General features: G+C 32.9%; 1 protein-coding gene across 2 annotated transcripts in view; it reads right to left on the bottom strand.

The window, feature by feature from the left end:
• Positions 1 to 2366: 2366 nt before the first annotated feature.
• The window catches only part of LOC149769399 (UDP-galactose translocator-like), a 35731-nt gene continuing 19180 nt past the window's right edge, over positions 2367 to 18917 (bottom strand). For both annotated transcript variants that reach the window (XM_089949908.1, XM_089949909.1), the window contains exon 3: positions 2367 to 18807. In XM_089949908.1, the coding sequence (XP_089806034.1) occupies positions 18154 to 18807 (654 nt within the window). In that variant the 3' untranslated portion in view covers positions 2367 to 18153. The remainder of the gene's footprint in view (positions 18808 to 18917) is intronic.

Below are 18917 nucleotides of genomic sequence, written 5' to 3'. Positions count from 1 at the left end.
TCATTCTGTATACGGGTAGTCTTGAATTTATCACTCTGACCATGGCTGGTCTGCGTTGAGAATTATGTACTATCATTTATTTATTTATTATTTCTCTAATCCACGAGTTCATCAATAAGTTCTCTGTAGATGTGAACATCCATGATACCGCCGCGAAATAGTCGCTGACAGATATCAGCCGCTTCATTAATTATTTCTGGTGAGTTATTTCCGGCACGTTTTCCTCCGATGAGAATTTCTAGCCGTGATACATCATTGATGATATTATCAGGGCAAACAGCTAGACCAGATCCGGTTTTTGGTTGTTGTTCTACAATTCTTGGGGCTAAAACATATTGCGGTAAACTTTCAGGAGATGTTGTTAAACCAATTATCGGCGACCTAGTTGGCTCGGATTTTTGACGACGTGGACTTTGTTCAGATGCAACCTCATATTCACTTAACGGGACTAGGTCAGTATCTGCTATCCTCCGCCGTTGTTGTTGTAAAGGTGTAGAAGGTTTCTGCTGGGGGGATTCTAGGTGTTTTACCTGTTCGTTATAAACTCTTTTTACTTCTTCAAGGAGACCTCTGTATTCTAAATCATCGTCTCTGGCTTGTTTTTTGTTTTTATATATACGATATATCCATTTAATAAAATTATCATCATTCACGTTTTCAAAACCGGGTTTTAAGATACTAGATTTATTAAACATACCAATTAATATTTTTCTGGGCAATTCTTCTCTTGTCGTATTTCTAATATCTTCGACAAACCCTTCTCTAAATTTTTTAATCATTGCAACATTTTCTTTTATTGGTTTAGGTGTAAGTTTTTCTTTTACTCCAGCTACTTCAGTACGAATTTCACTGACCTCTTTAAGTATTTCTTCGCCGACGGGCGGAGGTTGAGCTGCAGCTATATTAGCTGGAATCCCTCGTAAAATCTCCCTTGTTTCTTTTAGCGTTGGAAGAATACCCTTTCTCCGTTTCTCTTCTTGTTTCTTTCTTTTCCGCTCCCGCTCCTCAACATCCGCCACATCTTCATAAGTCTTAGGCTCTCCAAGTAAAGCTCTTTCAGCAACCATCGCAGCCTTTTCAGCAGCTTTTTCAGTAGTTGTTGTAACGGGTTTAAATAATTCTTCTGTACCTGTTGCAAATTCAACTTGTGCTTGCTGCCGTGCTTGTAATTTTTGTCTTACACGTTCTCGTACAGGAAGAAATTTTTTTATTGCTTCTAGTCGCTCTCGAGCTAGTCTAGCGGAATGTGCTTCTCCGATGTTGGCCATTATTGTTAACTTAAATTTTTAATTCACAACAGAAATCCTAAAATATTTTACATGATAGCAGCAGAGAGACTGAGCCACCAAGTGTTTCGTCGACGTCACCCCGGTCAAGAAACATTTTTTATAGTGAGTTATCGCTGTCGAAATAACCCTTCTAGCCAGAAAAGAGGATTTAGTCATCATAGTTTCTGGCTAGAAGGGTTTATTTTGTGAAATAAGAACTTCTATCAGAAATGTTTTTGATAGATGGTCCTGTTGGACGAAATAGTTGGTGGGCTCAGTCTCTCTGCTGCTCAAACCCTGCCGTTGTTGAGAGGAGATGGAAGATTGCGCTGAAAGTTAAAGGGTGGCTTTTGTGCCTCTTGCTTTCTCACCTCCTCAGTTTGATGCCGTAACAGAAGTAGAGAACAGAAAGAGAAGTGTATAGAAAAACAGCAATAATCATTAGCTGCTTTTACGACTAGACAAAAAAATCGTGTGGTAGTAAAGGAGGAAGTCGAAACAATGTTTTTAACTTTGACGAAGCATTACATGTACATGTATGCGATTCCAATGCCTGAAATTATGTAAACCATGTTCTCGAAACTACTTAGAAGTATTATAGTTAATAACTGTAGTGTGCCCAAAAATGTATTCTTTCTGATGAAACTGAACGTTACCGATGAAAATCATGTGACAATAATGGTATGAGAATTGCAAAAATATCTACAAATTCACATGAATGTAATGTGCATCAAAAAGCAGCATTTTGACTTACTGTGATAAGAAATGCATTAAATTTAAGTTGTAGAATTAACTGTATTATCTGGAGGACATCTAACCAAACTGCAGCTATAAAGTAAAAACGGGCTTAAACCGGGTATAATGGTAGCCACCAAGTGGGTAGAAAGGGGAGTTAACCTGTAAGAGCTGCTTTGCTTTGCCTTTATAATATACAGACAGAAACACATTTTCCATTTTTATTCACGATGGCTTGATTCTTAGCGGGCAAAGAAAGATATCTTAATGTAAAGTGATCAGGAAATTTATTTGACAGAGAAATGCCTAGTGATAAGAAGGGTCAACACACATACCACTGACAGAAAAACAAGCACGAAAAACTACAATCATTAAACCATTTTATAATTTAATACCCATTTAAGTTGTACATTATTGGAAAATTAATGTATACTTACATGTACATATAACATATCCAATGATTAAATCATTTGAAAAACAATCTAAATGATTCAAGCAACTATTGCCAATTTGAATATACAACCCCCAATATTCATCGATGGACATTTGTAGGCTTCATTGAAAAATACATACTGTTCACCCATGGAACATTTCTACCCCGATTTCAAAGAAAATAAACATGTCAACTGGAAAGCAAAACTGTTCTTTTATTTTAAATTGACTAAATTTAAACAAGTTTTTTCTCCCAATAAAGACTCATCCATACATGCAGACAACAACTGCATTTACACTTCCTGTGCAATGAAGAGTCCAGATAACTATTAACCACCATCTCTGAACAAAATACAAACCAATCTCTGCAGTTCAGAAGGACTTTCCAAACATGCTATTGTGGCAATGACATCCATGTTGTGCAAATGGTGTCTCAGACTAAATAATTGCGATTTTACTAGTTACCAGCCTATGATACTGGCTTGCCAATTTTGAGTGCTACCAGCCAACTTTTACTTTATAGATTTTGTGGATAATAGCAGTTCATTCCAATTACAAAGATCAAACTGAGCAGGCTGCTTACATGTTTTCCAAAAATCCATTTCTATACTTGCAGTATATACAGAATTCATTAAAAATCCTTTTCATTATCTGCAGTATAGAAAGAATTCATTATAAGTTTTCCAAAAATCCTTTTCATTATCTGCAGGGTACTAAACATCTTGAAATTGAAAATAGTTGTTAAAGTACGTATCTTTTATGCTCATGATTCTTTCTTCCTTTCCAAGACATACACTGTTAAATTATCAAAATAATTTTTTTTCTCTCTGAAAGTTCATAACTTCATGCACTAAAACAAAAAGAAATGATAGGTTATATTTAGCAATTCTACAACTTTATAATAAGAAAATAAAATCGTCCGAGTTTTTAACCAACCAACCCTCCTTACAGTTAATACTTCCCTATTATCTGTGGATTTTCTGCATAGATTGACAAGTACCAATTAATTATTGATGTCTGTAAGCTTCTCTCTGGACCTAGGGTTATAAGGCAATGAAATCAATTAACCACCAATAATAAATGCCATGACTGATATTAGAATGACAAAACTGTTGTCATTATAAATACCATGTCTTTCTCTTTTTCAATGCCTAGATATTGTTAACAAGCACAGACTTTCCATCCTCCTTTTTGGGAGGTATCTGTATACAATATCAATGGAGAAAATTTTTAGTTAGCATAACTGTAATCTTTTTGACAAAGTAATGACAACAGAACCTGAAGTACTCATTGTACTTATTCAGCTCCCATTAAAGAAAACCATGGAAACATTACAATATTAAAAAATTCAACAACTTTAAGTTTCTAAATGAGTTTTTCAACCTTAAGTCTCTAAAAGGACTGAAATTACATCAATAAAACATTATCTCTATTTTCTTCAGTTACAACTAGGATAAACTCTTAGTCTTGTTACTAAAATGCTACTTTTCATTATCAACCAATCCTGGCCCCAGCCAAACTTATACATACTCAATTGTATTTCCACCCATTTCAAGACTGGTTCCAATTCTTCCATATCATTAATACTGTGACTCCTTTATCAAACCTCGATTCATTTGACAGACCAATGTATGGCAGTAGAATGCATAAGTAAACATTACATAGTTCTGCTTATCGAAGATTACATTAGTGAATTGTAAATTAAATTTCTATATCATGCTTACCAACCAAATCAAAAGTGCAACTCAAAAATATTAAAATAAATCTGTCCAGTCAAGACTTATTGTCTGTCTTCAGTTTGAGATTATACTATCAGCCTTGTCATATTATGCAATGAGTAAAAGATCAATGTGACAATCTATACATGCATGGACTACTTCAGGGATTGAAATTTTAATGACAGAAAGTACTTCAAATTCCTCCAGAACATTTATAATATAAAACTAAAGTAAGGTAGGCATAAATCAATTAAAATACAAACTATAAGTTTCAAAATATTCACTGGAAGAAATTGGTGGGACACAAAATCATTAGGGGTCATTAGCTTTAAGTATAGTGGTAGACTGATCAGGTTTCAAAACACAACTAGCAAATATCAAATTGGAGACTATAATTACTCTGTACATGGTAAACTGTATAAAAAATTTATATTTGCTTGCATAGTTATTAACCAATGTGCAAAACACCCCATCTTGCATAGCCAAATCTACTCACACATACACACTTCTCCCCTCCCCCACCTTCATGGCAACAGTTGCAATGTCTGAAAGTGTTTAATATCCCACTGAAAATCATTCTGTTGAAAAGAATTAAGATACATTCATTTTGCTTGTTATCTGCAAACAGAATGAGAATTTTAAATTTATAGTTATGTTAACTGTATACTGATATGTGGAACCACTGTTCTCTATAGGACTCACTGTACTAATTCAGCTCGCAAAGTAAACCCATGGAAACATTGTCATCACATTAAAACTTCGACAACTTAAAATCTCTGAATGCTTATAATGAAACCTATATTTATAAGTATAGACATATCCTTGATACAAGCTCCTCAACAGAAAAAAATATTTTCTGGATCTAAATGTGTTTTCAATTCCGCATCAAAGAGTCTTGCACTAATTTCAGCAATATGGCAAGTTTTCCAAATTCAAGTCTGCAAAATGAACTGAAATTCCTTCAATAAAACATTCTCTATTTTTGTCAGTTACAAAAGAATTTTATTACATGTACTAACATCTGACTTTATTATCAACCAATCCTGGCCAGACTAACCCATATGGATGGATACATATATATATATATATATATATATATATATATATATATATATATATATATATATATATATATATATATATATTGTTGTCATAGGGTTTAACACTATTTTTCAGCACAAGATAGGCTATACATGGCAACCAGGATAAATGGTGGAGGAAGAACCCAGGAAAGCCCCAGAAAGAACCATCTACCCACAAGAAGCTACCAGTAAGCTTTCTCACATACCCACACTGGCCGAGCCTGAGACTTAAACCCATGCAGACAGAGGTGAGATGGCAGTGATCTGTAACGGTGAGCCCTTTAGACCACTTGGCCACTCAGGGCCCCGAATATATATATATATATATATATATATATATATATATATATATATATATATATATAGTCTTCCGTATCATTAGTTCAGTGAGTCCTCTGACAGCCAGCAGTGGCATAATGCTCAAGACAGAAGACCATACTCTTCTGTGATGCATGTTCTGAATTTGTTGAGTAAACTTTCATAAACTGTTGAGTAAACTTTCATAAATCTGTCCCCCCCCACCGCGCTTCCCTTCCCAAAATGATACAGGATAAATATGCCCCTCCCCTCCCTAAAACCATTTAGGTTACAATTGTCCCATCCCTTCCCTCCTCAAAATTTTACAGGCCTATAATTCCAAACACTGGATGGATAATCATTGCCAAAAATGTACAAAAATCATATATTTGACCAATTTTTTGGATCATGGTTACTACATATGGGATAACTGTAAAACACATAATGAATTCCTATAAATAAAAAATACTCAAGTGATGAGAATAATAACAGTATAGTCAAAAGTAAATCTCCCTCACAGCTGTACAATGTGACTGTCAGAAAAATGTGACCTCTTGCTGTTACACACATAGACTGGTTCAGTTATTTAAAATTTAAAGCTTAACTCCTGCAAATCTGTAAATCCTTAAAATGTAATTGGATCACTAAGTATTGAACACCATTATGCAAAAATCCTCATAATCATCCACTATTTAAACATGGACTTGTTACCTTTAGAAGGAAGAAATACATCATTACATAATTTCAAAACCTACATGAATCAAGACATAGGATTCCTTGCTACTATTAGGTGACCGATGGTCATACATGCTGGGTTAAGCATAGTATTCAGAAATCATGTATAATAATAACAAATGCTGCTGTTATGAAAATAGAACCAGCAAAATATTCATTTACACTGCCCAAAATATTTTTTTGATTTGTGAGATCACACTTTTATACAATTTGCTTTTTGCTCTCACAAGTGAAACATATTTGTAAACTATATGTACAGTACAAAAGAAAAAAAAAGCATATATTCTTCATTTGTGCAAAATTACATTAAGCCGAGTATAATAAAATGGAATAGAGATAAACAGTCATTAATATAATTATATTGTTATAAAGGATATATATATATATATATATATATATATATATATATATATATATATATATATATATATATATATATATATATATATATATATATATATATATATATATTGTTACCTTATAAAGGATATTTTTGGCAACTGTGTTGTTTTTATCCCAATTAGGATGACTAGAGAATTTTAAACATAAAAATCATGCTGGGGAGACCATGTTCTATTCAGCAAATGCTTCTACTGAAGCTCCTAAATCATACATTTGTACAAATATTGGCAAAGTTTCTGAAATAAGAATGGTTTACACTAAACTAATTCTGATCACTTTTTAAAAAAAAAAACTTATGTACAATACATAGCATACATCAGTTATATACTTTTAACCCTCTCAAACCTTTTAAGCCTGCTTTTAAATACAGACCACAATCCTGAAATCATTCCTTGATGTATTGCTTTTAGGTAATTCGAAAAAAAAAATTAAAACAATGTCCAAGAAACATTTCTGTACAATGATTTTGCAAATGGAAGTTGTATCAAAGTTGCTGAATTTGTTATTTGTCCAAATCAGAGCTGGTGCAAGCTATATGCAATTATCAGTGCATCTGCATATAGAGCCAATTTCAGAGGGGCACCAAATTGGAGAAGAGGTGTAAAATCAGACAAAGGAGCTAAAATGAAACAAAACCTTTGTATTTTCTTCATGTGAAAATCGTTTTATTTGTTCAATTTCTTATGAGCTTTCTTATCAGCAAATATTTTAATGATTGGGTGGAGGAACCAAATATTTGTTTCACACTAGACACCATATTGGCTTGCACCAGCCCTGTTCTAAATACATGCATTTTATCTTCCCATTCATTACATGTGTGCTACATATACATCAAAATTTTTATTTTTTATTTATTTTATAGTAGGTCACTGAAATGACATGAAAAATGCATAAACTGTATTGAATACATAAGCATATTTAAAACAAGCAAATGCAAGCTTTACGAAATTAAATTTTTTAAAAGGTACATACATTTCAGGAATAATTCTAGAATATGTAACATTATCTTACACATAATAAAATCTTGAGATCGAAATTTGCAGCAAGCCTTGAACACACAAGTAAAATGAGGTTGTCATGACATACTTCTGACATTTAACTCATGACACATCCATATTTTTTATCCTCATAATGCATGAACCTTAGTCAGGCTCAGTTTTCATGAGATCAAGTCCTGTATTCATAAAATCAAGTCTTGCATTCATGAGATCAAGTCCTGTATTCATGAAATCAAGTCCTGTATTCATGGGATCATGTTCTGTATTCATGAGATCATGTCCTGTATTCATGAAATCAAATCCTGTATTCATGTGATCAGGACCTTTATTCATGAGATCAGGCCTTGTATTCAAGAAATCAAGTCCTGTATTCATGAAATCAAGTCCTGTATTCATGGGATCATGTCCTGTATTCAAGAGATCATGTCCTGTATTCATGAAATCAAATCCTGTATTCATGTGATCAGGTCCTGTATTCATGAGATCAGGCCTTGTATTCAAGCAATCAAGTCCTGTATTCATGAAATCAAGTCCTGTATTCAAGAAATCAAGTCCTGTATTCATGAAATCAAGTCATGTATCCATGCAATCAGGTCCTGTATTCATGAAATCAAGTCCTGTATTCATTAGTTCATCTCTACATTTCATGAAACTCCTCGACCTGAGTGCATACTCAAACTCAAATTTTGATACCTTATACAAGGCCACTTAAGTTACAGCTGGCTGAAAGGTTCTGGGCCTGTCAGTAACAGCTTGATGAAAGATACAGGGTATGGGCAGTTACAACTGGGCTTTAAAATGCATGTGAACACAAGGCCTGGGCAGTTACAGCTGGACTGAAAACATGCATAACTTGCACAGCAGATGATTTATTCCTAAAATTACAAACATATTTTCCCAAAATGGCTAATAAATTGTTTCAAAAATGGGTTGGGCACATTTTATCTGGACTTTCGCCAGTGGTTATGGCCTGGTGAGATCTCACCATTTACATCAGTAGTACCTATGCAGCAAAATCAAGAATGAAAATGGTTTTAGGTTCAAGCCTACTATTGCACTGAATATTCCCACATATAAGTTTCTTCTGAAAATATTACATTACTCACATTTTGAGTAATTATTTTCATCCAATCAGCAGCCTTCATTGTTTTAATGAATAATTATTTTCAACCAACCAGCAGACGTTTTAGATATGGTATTTAATATTCCAGTCTGGTTACATAGCTCATTTGATAATTATCTGCCTGTTACCATATAGGTTGTTGACATGGAGGGTTATGTTTTCTTCAAAAGTCACAATCACACTGTAATATATAATACTGCCACGTGCACTGAAAATATGTTGATCTTTTGTAACGTTCAATTTTTTTTCAAACGACCTGCCCAATGCATGTTCAACTTTACAACAGTTACTATACATTGATGAATTTTTAAAAATATTAAATCTGTGCTATTAATGATGTAGAATAAACAATAAGAACTTTAACAATAAATCATATTTTAGCAATATTATATTTACACAAATACTGCCAATTCAACATCTTGGTGACATAAAATTATAGGTAGTAACTGATGTTAATACTTTTATTATACAATATCTTTTAGCAAAAATATTTCACAAACATAACTTTCTTGAAAAATTAACTGCAATTTAGTGCATTTAAAATCTTGTGATTTATTGAAGGAAGGAACAGTTAGCAAAACATGTCATTTCATGTAACTTTAGGAATACATATTAAAACACTATATTATATAACAGCTTCAAAAATGCCTAATAATAAATAATAAAAGTATGTAGCACCCACTATCTTGTGAAGAAAAGGAAAATAACCATATGTACATATGAAGGGGAGTACGCAGAATAAGTTTCAATGATAGCTTAAATTTCTGAGAAGGGGTTGTTCATATTACCTAATACGGTCAAGATTCTTTTCTTTTCATCAAAAATCACAAGAAATGATTGGGTTTGACTAGACCACCAAAATTCCTTCTTTGTCTGCCATTAATATGTACAACATTCAACTTAATACAAACGCCACATACTCAGGTCTACTGTCACATAACGTACATGTAGATCAGGGTCTATGCTGCATGCTTGAAAACTGATGCCCTCAATCTGCTGCCACATTACAAGACAGCAGATATGGCAGTGGTAAATTTACAGCAGGTGAAAAAAACAAGCACTTTTTACAGTGATATCAAATCTTGTAATTCAGAACAAAGTATTATTATATTCATTGTGATAAAAAAAAGAATTAAATTTGGATGCCGAGAACATGTCAAAATTTTTATTCTCTTCACCTTCACTTATTACTTAAAAAGTAGAATTTGCCTTAGTTGACATCTGCATGAAATGAATGTCCATTCATCATATACCATCATAAGCTTGATTGTAATTAAGTCCAAATGCAAACTGCACAGACCCAGATCTACCAATGCATAAAGCACCAACAAATCTGGGTCTCTGCAGTTTGTTTATGAGTGAGTAATCAGTAGAATAAATATCATAGACCCTGATCTGCTGGTGTATTATGCAGTGACAAATCAGGGTCTATGTTTGCAGTTAGACTTTACATAGTTTGTCCTGCTTTTGTAATATTGTCGTATAAATCTGACAGTCAAAACAAATGATCAAAAAGATGATGGAGAGAAAATATTGTTAATGATACAACTATTATACAAGCTCAACTATTATTAATGATACAGCTATTATACAAGTTTGACTATTATTAACGATACAGCTATTGTACAAGTTTGACTATTATTAATGATACAGCTATTGTACAAGTTTGACTATTATTAATGATACAAGCAGAGCCCAGCTTGCATAAAACATAAACTTTCAGTATACAGATGAATTAAATTAAATACATCTTAAAACTCTGTAGTCATATTGGTCAAAATATTTAAACATTATCCTGCCCATACAACAATATAATTTCAAAGATAATACTTAAAGATATTTTGCAAGACATAATGCCATGAACCCAAACTTTACAGTGTTTAGCACAGTAACAGCTAACCTGCAATTTCCCTGAGAAAAATGCATGATTGTACAGCAACAAGGAATATACAAGAACTATCATGACATTCATGTAATAAGGCAACTGATTTCAATGTATATAAATATGCTTCAAATTTTTCTCTCTAATTTTTTTCTTACTCTCTGAAAATCTGTCTCTGTCTCTCTTTTCAGTGAAATATCATCCTCACTCCTACATTATACTCCTCTCTATCATTGTATGGTAAACTATGACATTAGAACAATAGTCATTACTGGAACTGAGGCTATATTGGCCAAAAAGAACTAATTAGGACAAACCCATGAGAATTAAGTTCCCTTTGTCTGTTTATGCTTTTAAACTGCTCAGTATGAAAACCATCTGAGGTAATTTTAACAAATCCTAACATACCAAGTTTGTTACATGAACAATATTCTTATATGTAGTCTAAACAATTCTAATGTACCAAATTTGGCAAAAAGAAATATTTTTAAATGTAATCTAAAAAATCCCAATGTACCAAGTTTGGTATTAAAAATATTCTTACAGGTAATCTTAACAAATCCCGACATACCACGTTTAGTAAAAAAAAATATTCTTATAAGTTTAAATCATCATATATGCAAGATACATCATAACTTATGACCTTGAGCCTGATGTCATAGCTAGCAGACCATTTCTAAATATTGTAAAGCTCAGCCTGTCTAGTTTGGTTCAAATTAATAATTACTTTGTGTTACAACTGTTGTATTCACAAGATATTATCCAGAATTTACAGGTGAATGACTTGGTTTGTATCTTGTTCAAGTTTTTGACTTTGAGAGTAAACAAACAGGCAACAGACTTTGTGTGTATCTTGTTTAGGTCTCTGACCTGGTTTGCAATTTGATTAAAACCAGATCTCCTCAGTCCTTAAGGAGTCATGTTCCATTTGTCCTTTGAATTAGCTAATGGAAATTCAGCTTTCAGAAATCTGAAAGTGAATCAAATCATTCGGCAACAGTGATGCTCTTCAACCATGTTGCCCAGTCTCCCAAATGTGATGATGTAAGACTTCATTTGACTGGATGATAAAATTAGTGATTATGGTAATGTCATAGGTCACCTGAACATGACCTCTAAGTAGTCGCTCTCAGAGCTTCATGTAGGACAGTGGAGATCTGATTTTAATCAGACTGACTTGGTATGTATCTTGTTTTGGGTCTTCAACTTGGTTTGTATCTTGTTTTGGTCTTTGACTTCGAGAGTAACAAAATACTTCTAGGCTGCACTTTTTTTTAAAATTATTGCTAATAACAAGCTGAAAATGAGTGCCAAAATTTTTAAGATTAAATTGGAAATGTTCCATGATAATTTTAATTTGAAACTTTTTAGGCTAGATGAAGAATAAGACAGGAGTAATTCAATGTTGTAAGTCTGGATAGTTCAAACTTGCAAGTAATGACCACTGAACTTGCACTCACTCACACTTTTCTTCATTTATATTCATCAAACCAATCCATTAAAATTTGTATGTCATGATGCCCACAAGCCATTACAAACAATAACCAGAGCCATAACGTTTTGTCCTTTGAATATATATCACAGAGTGATCTCTATCAACTCCACTGATATTTTTCTGAAATGCAACTAAATAAATTGTTTAGTCAAAATCCATTTGTATGTATACAAGTCACTGTACTCACAAGCTCACTGAAGCACAACATGTTAAGAAGTGACCTCTGAATTTGACTGCAAGTTCATTTTGGGATTGTCATCAAACCGTGTCATAAAAGTGCTGAGACATTGTAAGATACCAACACTGATCAAAATCTATTTGTGTCTACAAGCCATCACTGATTAACAAAGTCCAACTACATATCAGATAAAACTTTTTCGAGAATTGATGTCAATACAACCATCCATTCAGGAGGAATAATGATAAAAAAGATTTTCAAGATAACTGGCAGCCAAGTCAGAAGTTGGATAGGAGCCTTTTTCACTTAGGCTCAGCAACACTACATACCTCCATGATAGATTTGACTGGGGAATACAAACGCCATGTTAATAATAGGCAGCTACATACAAAAAGAGATTTTTAATATCAATGCCATGGTAGCCATGTTGGAGATAAGATTTACATAAAAAGTGTTTCAAGTAAAGTTCATAATAAAACACCAATCTGTTCAGAAGATGTAACAATAACAGGATTCTCACAATGGCTACAGTGGTGGCCATATTGCGAGTCAGAGATGAACTACAATATTATAAAAAGTTAGGAGTAGTAACTAACAAGAAGTTTTTCAAGATGGCAGCCATGATGGCCATATTGAGCAGGCACTATTTTCAATTAGAAGCAACCTTGGGATAAAACTATATTCTAGACTTTGTTACATTGATTCTGCTGGCTGTGGAGTACAAAGGATAACATACCATTCTAAATGGATGCCAGACAAAGGAAGCCAACGATTCACAACCATTACATCAACTCTCCTAGTCTTTAAACAGTAAAATGAACCAAAAAACTGATACAAAATATCTTATAACATGATTTCCCTCACTTTTACACATATATACAAAATATGTTGCCATAGCATGATTTCCCTTACTGGTAGACATGTAATAGAAAATATACTGTCATAACATGATTTCCCTCACTTTTACACATATAATACAAAAAATGTTGCCATAGCATGATTTCCCTTACTTGTAGATATGTAATAGAAAATATATTGTCATAACATGCTTTCCCTCAATTAAATATGTAATGTCACAGCATGATTTCCCTCTTTTTTCACATGCAGTACATTTTTCACCTCATATTTACACAAACATTCACTAAAAACCTATTCATACAGCACTAAATTATAATAACACCCAAAACTCTATATCATATACATTGCATCTGCTGATAAACACTATATCACATACATCACATATGCCAATAGACTATATCACATACATCACATATGCCAATAGACTATATCACATACATCACATATGCCAATAGACTATATCACATACATCACATATGCCAATAGACTATATCACATACATCACATATGTCAATAGACTATCACATACATCACATATTCCAATAAAGACTGTATCACATGCACTGCACCTGCCAATACAGTACTGCTGCGAAATTGTCCATGAAAATTAATTCTGGCACATAAAACAATTAAATTTTAAGTTAAAACTTAAAAAATAAAAAATGTAAAATTAAGCTTACAGAAATTAACTGTACATAATATTTTTTTTAAATCAGCATTAATAAAAATTTCAAATGTATTATCCAATATTGGGTATTTATTAAATGTCACAAGAGCAGAAAAAAGTTAGGATGGTCCATAGAAATGTGGTCTTTAAATTTAAGAACTACAAATGTGATATTAATGAAATTCACCTCCTCTGCATTTAGGAAAAAAAAACATCTTATTAATTTCAGTCAATGCAGATTTCTGATTGATCTAAAAAGCTGTAATACAGTAAAAACATTGGATCTTGCATCACTAGAGAATTTTTTGTGAACAAGATGATCTTTATGCTATACATTTCTAGAAGATGACAGGGGTTGATGGGACTAATGAATTGCAGTCACTGGTTGTGTCAGACAGAGGGTCACTATATAATGAAATATTAGTACAGAGGAATGGAGGGGACAAATGGCCTTCAGGGCTCAGTTGTATCCTACTTAAGATATCACACCAGGAAAATAAAAATCTTTTGGAATATCTTTAGTCCCATTACTAATTCTGAAATCCTAAACACTTATACGGAAAATATTTACTATAAATGTGCTGGGAATTTTAAAATAAAATTTGGTAATTATTATTCGATTTACATTTAATTTTTCATTCATTATTAGCTGCAGTAGAATGCGGGATATTTCATTGTTTTCATCTTTCTTTTTGAACTGGGTTAAATTTTAACCTTACAGAACCATATACTCATGTTTCCACTACTATACACTTGTGTTTACACTACCATATCCTGATGTTTACACTTCTATACACTGATGTTTACACTACCATATACTGATGTTTACACCACCATATACTGATGTTTACACTTCTATACAATGATGTTTACACCACCATATACTGATGTTTACACTACCATATACTGATGTTTACACCACCATATACTGATGTTTACAATACCATATACTCATGTTTACACCACCATATACTGATGTTTACACTACCATATACTAATGTTTACACCACCATATACTGATGTTTACACTTCTATACAATGATGTTTACACCACCATATACTGATGTTTACACCACCATATACTGATGTTTACACCACCATATACTGATGTTTACACCACCATATACTGATGTTTACACTACCATATACTAATGTTTACACCACCATATACTCATGTTTACAATACCATATACTCATATTTACACACCATATACTCATATTTACACACTATATACTCATGTTTACACACCATATACTGATGTTTACACCACCATATACTCATGTTTACACTTCTATACAATGATGTTTACACCACCATATACTGATGTTTACACCACCATATACTCATGTTTACACTACCATATACTGATGTTTACACCACCATATACTGATGTTTACACTACCATATACTAATGTTTACACCACCATATACTCATGTTTACAATACCATATACTCATATTTACACACCATATACTCATATTTACACACTATATACTCATGTTTACACACCATATACTGATGTTTACACCACCATATACTCATGTTTACACTTCTATACAATGATGTTTACACCACCATATACTGATGTTTACACCACCATATACTCATGTTTACACTACCATATACTGATGTTTACACCACCATATACTGATGTTTACACTTCTATACAATGATGTTTACACCACCATATACTGATGTTTACACCACCATATACTGATGTTTACACCACCATATACTGATGTTTACACTACCATATACTAATGTTTACACCACCATATACTCATGTTTACAATACCATATACTCATGTTTACATACCATATACTCATATTTACACACTATATACTCATGTTTACACACCATATACTCATGTTTACACACCACGTACGCATGTTTACACACCACATACGCATGTTTACACACCATATACTGATGTATACATGAGATTCTTTTCATATTCCATATAGGATCTATGAACTTTATAAATAGGTATCAGATTCTTTTCGTACTAAGACCTGTTTAAGTTGATATAAAAACATCTATTGAAATAAAGCATACAAAGTTTTCACTGGAAATTTCTGAGCAATTCAAAAATTTTGTCCGAAGGTTTCAACTATTTTGACATAATTTATTTTTTAAAAATTGTAAATATACAAAAACTGATATCATTGGTTGAATATAATGCTTCCCCATCCAAACTTTACTGACTACTGCCTGACAGAATTTAAAAAAAAAATAGTGAAGCTTTAAATTTGTGAACCATTATTCAGATTACACTTCATTTTAATATCAGGTCTAACAAGAATAGTAATTAACCTAGACTTTTAATTAGCCTCATGTAGACAGTGGTGTGCTGACACACCAGTAAACCACAAATGCACGTACAGTGACTAGGCACAGATATAAGCAATAGCAAAGAACATGTTTTCTATGATATCAAAATATACATACCAAAATAAGTTCAGAAAAAAAAATATCAATGTTGTTCTTTATTTTGAATAAATATTAATTTCCTTAAAATATACTCTAGAAGCAATTATCATTGTCTGTCCCTAAAAACATGATCAACTGTAAGAAAGTCGGAGGCTTAGAGTAAGTTTGGAGTGACAGCCGGCAGCAACAGCATATTTCATGCAGATAATGATTACCTTGAACAGCCAGTATCCCTCAAGTCCCACATGAAAAGTATTCAGTCAACTCATTTAATTCATTATGTAAAATACTAATAAAATAAGATTAGGGTAACCTATCAAAATATATAATTTATGTGAAATATAGATCACTGAGACCTGTTTTTTGCAGTAAGGGTGTAGTTACCAAGATGCATCCCCTACTACCACATCTCATGATTCTTGATAGGATAGTAAACATAAAGATTATACATAAAGAATGCCAAACTCGTGTGGCCATGAGCTAAACACAAAAACTTAACTCATCATGAAAACATTTAAAATAAGTTGCAATGAGCTTTATTGTTGGATGGGTCTGGTACTAAATGATATGCATACCATGATCTATTTCATGTTTCTAGCATGAACACTGCCTGAGAAATGAACATCAAAGACAAAATTTCAGCCAAGTCAGTGAAGTATACAATATGGACCATAGTGACCCGCTTTTACTTTTGAAGTGAGGGAGGAGTGTTTAACGAGATGCAACTCATAAATAAGTTCATGATTCATGGGAGGAATAGTATGCAAACTACTGGCAAAACATCTATGTGGTCAAGAGTTTTAAGTAAAAACTGAATCTGAGCTACTAAAATGGGAAATGTAAGTCACAGTGACCTTTATGCATTGATGCAATACTAAAAGAGATGTATACAATCAGCCACTTTAATGATTCACTTATGAACAGTCAAAACACAAGAGTTAACAAAGTGACGCATGAAATCTGGGTCACAGTGAACTACTTTGGAGATGAGACTACCGTACTTGTAAAGATGCATCATCTCATCAAGTTTCCTGATTCCAGGTACAACAGTATGCATACAGAAGATAAAAAATCTATTTGGTCATCATTTAAACTACATTTTTTCCCCTACCCAGGCCAGTTAAATCTGAAATGTGGGTTATATTGACCTTCTTTTGCTGAATCGGTGTGGTGCTAGTTGAGATTTATATAATCATCTACTTTCATAATTCCAGAGGTAAGCTACTAGGTAAATAAACTCAGAAATATCAAGAAGAAAATAAAATAGTCAATACATAAATTACATGTGTATGAGAGAGTCAACCAGAGAAGCACAATGGAATTGTTGTTTTTGCCATTCAAAATCAACAGATATAATTTAAATCAATATTTTTCAAAAGAATGAGAAATGATTTTATGACTCATGCAAAGCCCACAATTCTATTTGTAAGATATGAAATTTTAATAAATAAGATATGAAATATTAATAATATATGAATACTTAAAATTTAAATAAACATATTTTATCAACAGATATTGTTTTTATAGTGACAAGGAAAGGACAACTAAAACACAATATTCTGATACTTGATATGTTGGATCAGGTTTTCTGGTCATGTTACCTGTCCGATTCAATGGAAGTTACTAAGTTCAGATCCAGTCTGAACTAATAGATTTTTATGAAATCTGCCAAGTGCAATAATAAGTTAATGACATAGTTGTACTCAGTGGATGTGTGTATATATATGTAGGGAATTCTATACAGGTTCATTTCACAGAAATGGTGGTATAGAAAGATAATAAAATATATTTGATGCTTCACATCACTCAGGTGAAAGGATTTCATTGATTTTATGAAGAATGGATCTTATGTCAAACTTTAGGTATTCCATTTGGTACACCAACTGTAACTTTTGGTTCTGGCACAAATTTTCCATACATGTAAATTGATACAATGACAAAAACTGCACCAATTACAAATTGAACTGAAAGTTGAAAGTAGAAAAAATACATAGATGCAACACATGAGATGATTATAGCTGCAGATGTGGCAAATCCTTTCAGAATATTGTCAGCATATTTCACCACCACAGCCACAACCAGACCTCCAAAGCACTGCAGCAGTATAACACACCAAACAACAATGTCATATCCAAAAAAAAATCCATTGCTTCTGACCTTTGACCCATCCTCGATTCCCATGGTAATGAGTCCAAACACTGCTCCTAGGAATCCAAGCTGGACATTCCTAAGCCATACTGTCTGATGTGTCCCTTTCAGGATTTTTTCAAAATAAACACCAGCAAATCCTGACATGACACAATAAATGAACACTGCAAGAAAACCAATTATTGGATTTTGAATTGTAGATGCTTTAGGGCTCCGAGTATTTTCTGGCTGCAACTCAACCAATACAACTCCTGCCATAAGGAAAATTAGTGAGAGCCACTGTAACTTACTCAACTGTTTATTTAACATCAGCACCGAAAATAAGGCAGTGGTCAGGATTTTCATCTGATACAGGACCTGCAAGACATGATTTATGCAAGACATGATTTATGCAATTAAAGAATTTACTTGTGTCTGAAAGAAACATTACACAGAGTACAGTTCTTGTACATCAACTTGGAACTAGA

The sequence above is a fragment of the Sinohyriopsis cumingii genome, unplaced genomic scaffold (genome assembly GCF_028554795.1).
Source record: "Sinohyriopsis cumingii isolate HCF-2022 unplaced genomic scaffold, ASM2855479v2 utg003875l, whole genome shotgun sequence".
NCBI classification, from domain to species: domain Eukaryota; kingdom Metazoa; phylum Mollusca; class Bivalvia; order Unionida; family Unionidae; genus Sinohyriopsis; species Sinohyriopsis cumingii.
Note: the sequence above shows the minus strand (reverse complement) of the source record. Positions and strands in the feature narration are given on the sequence as shown.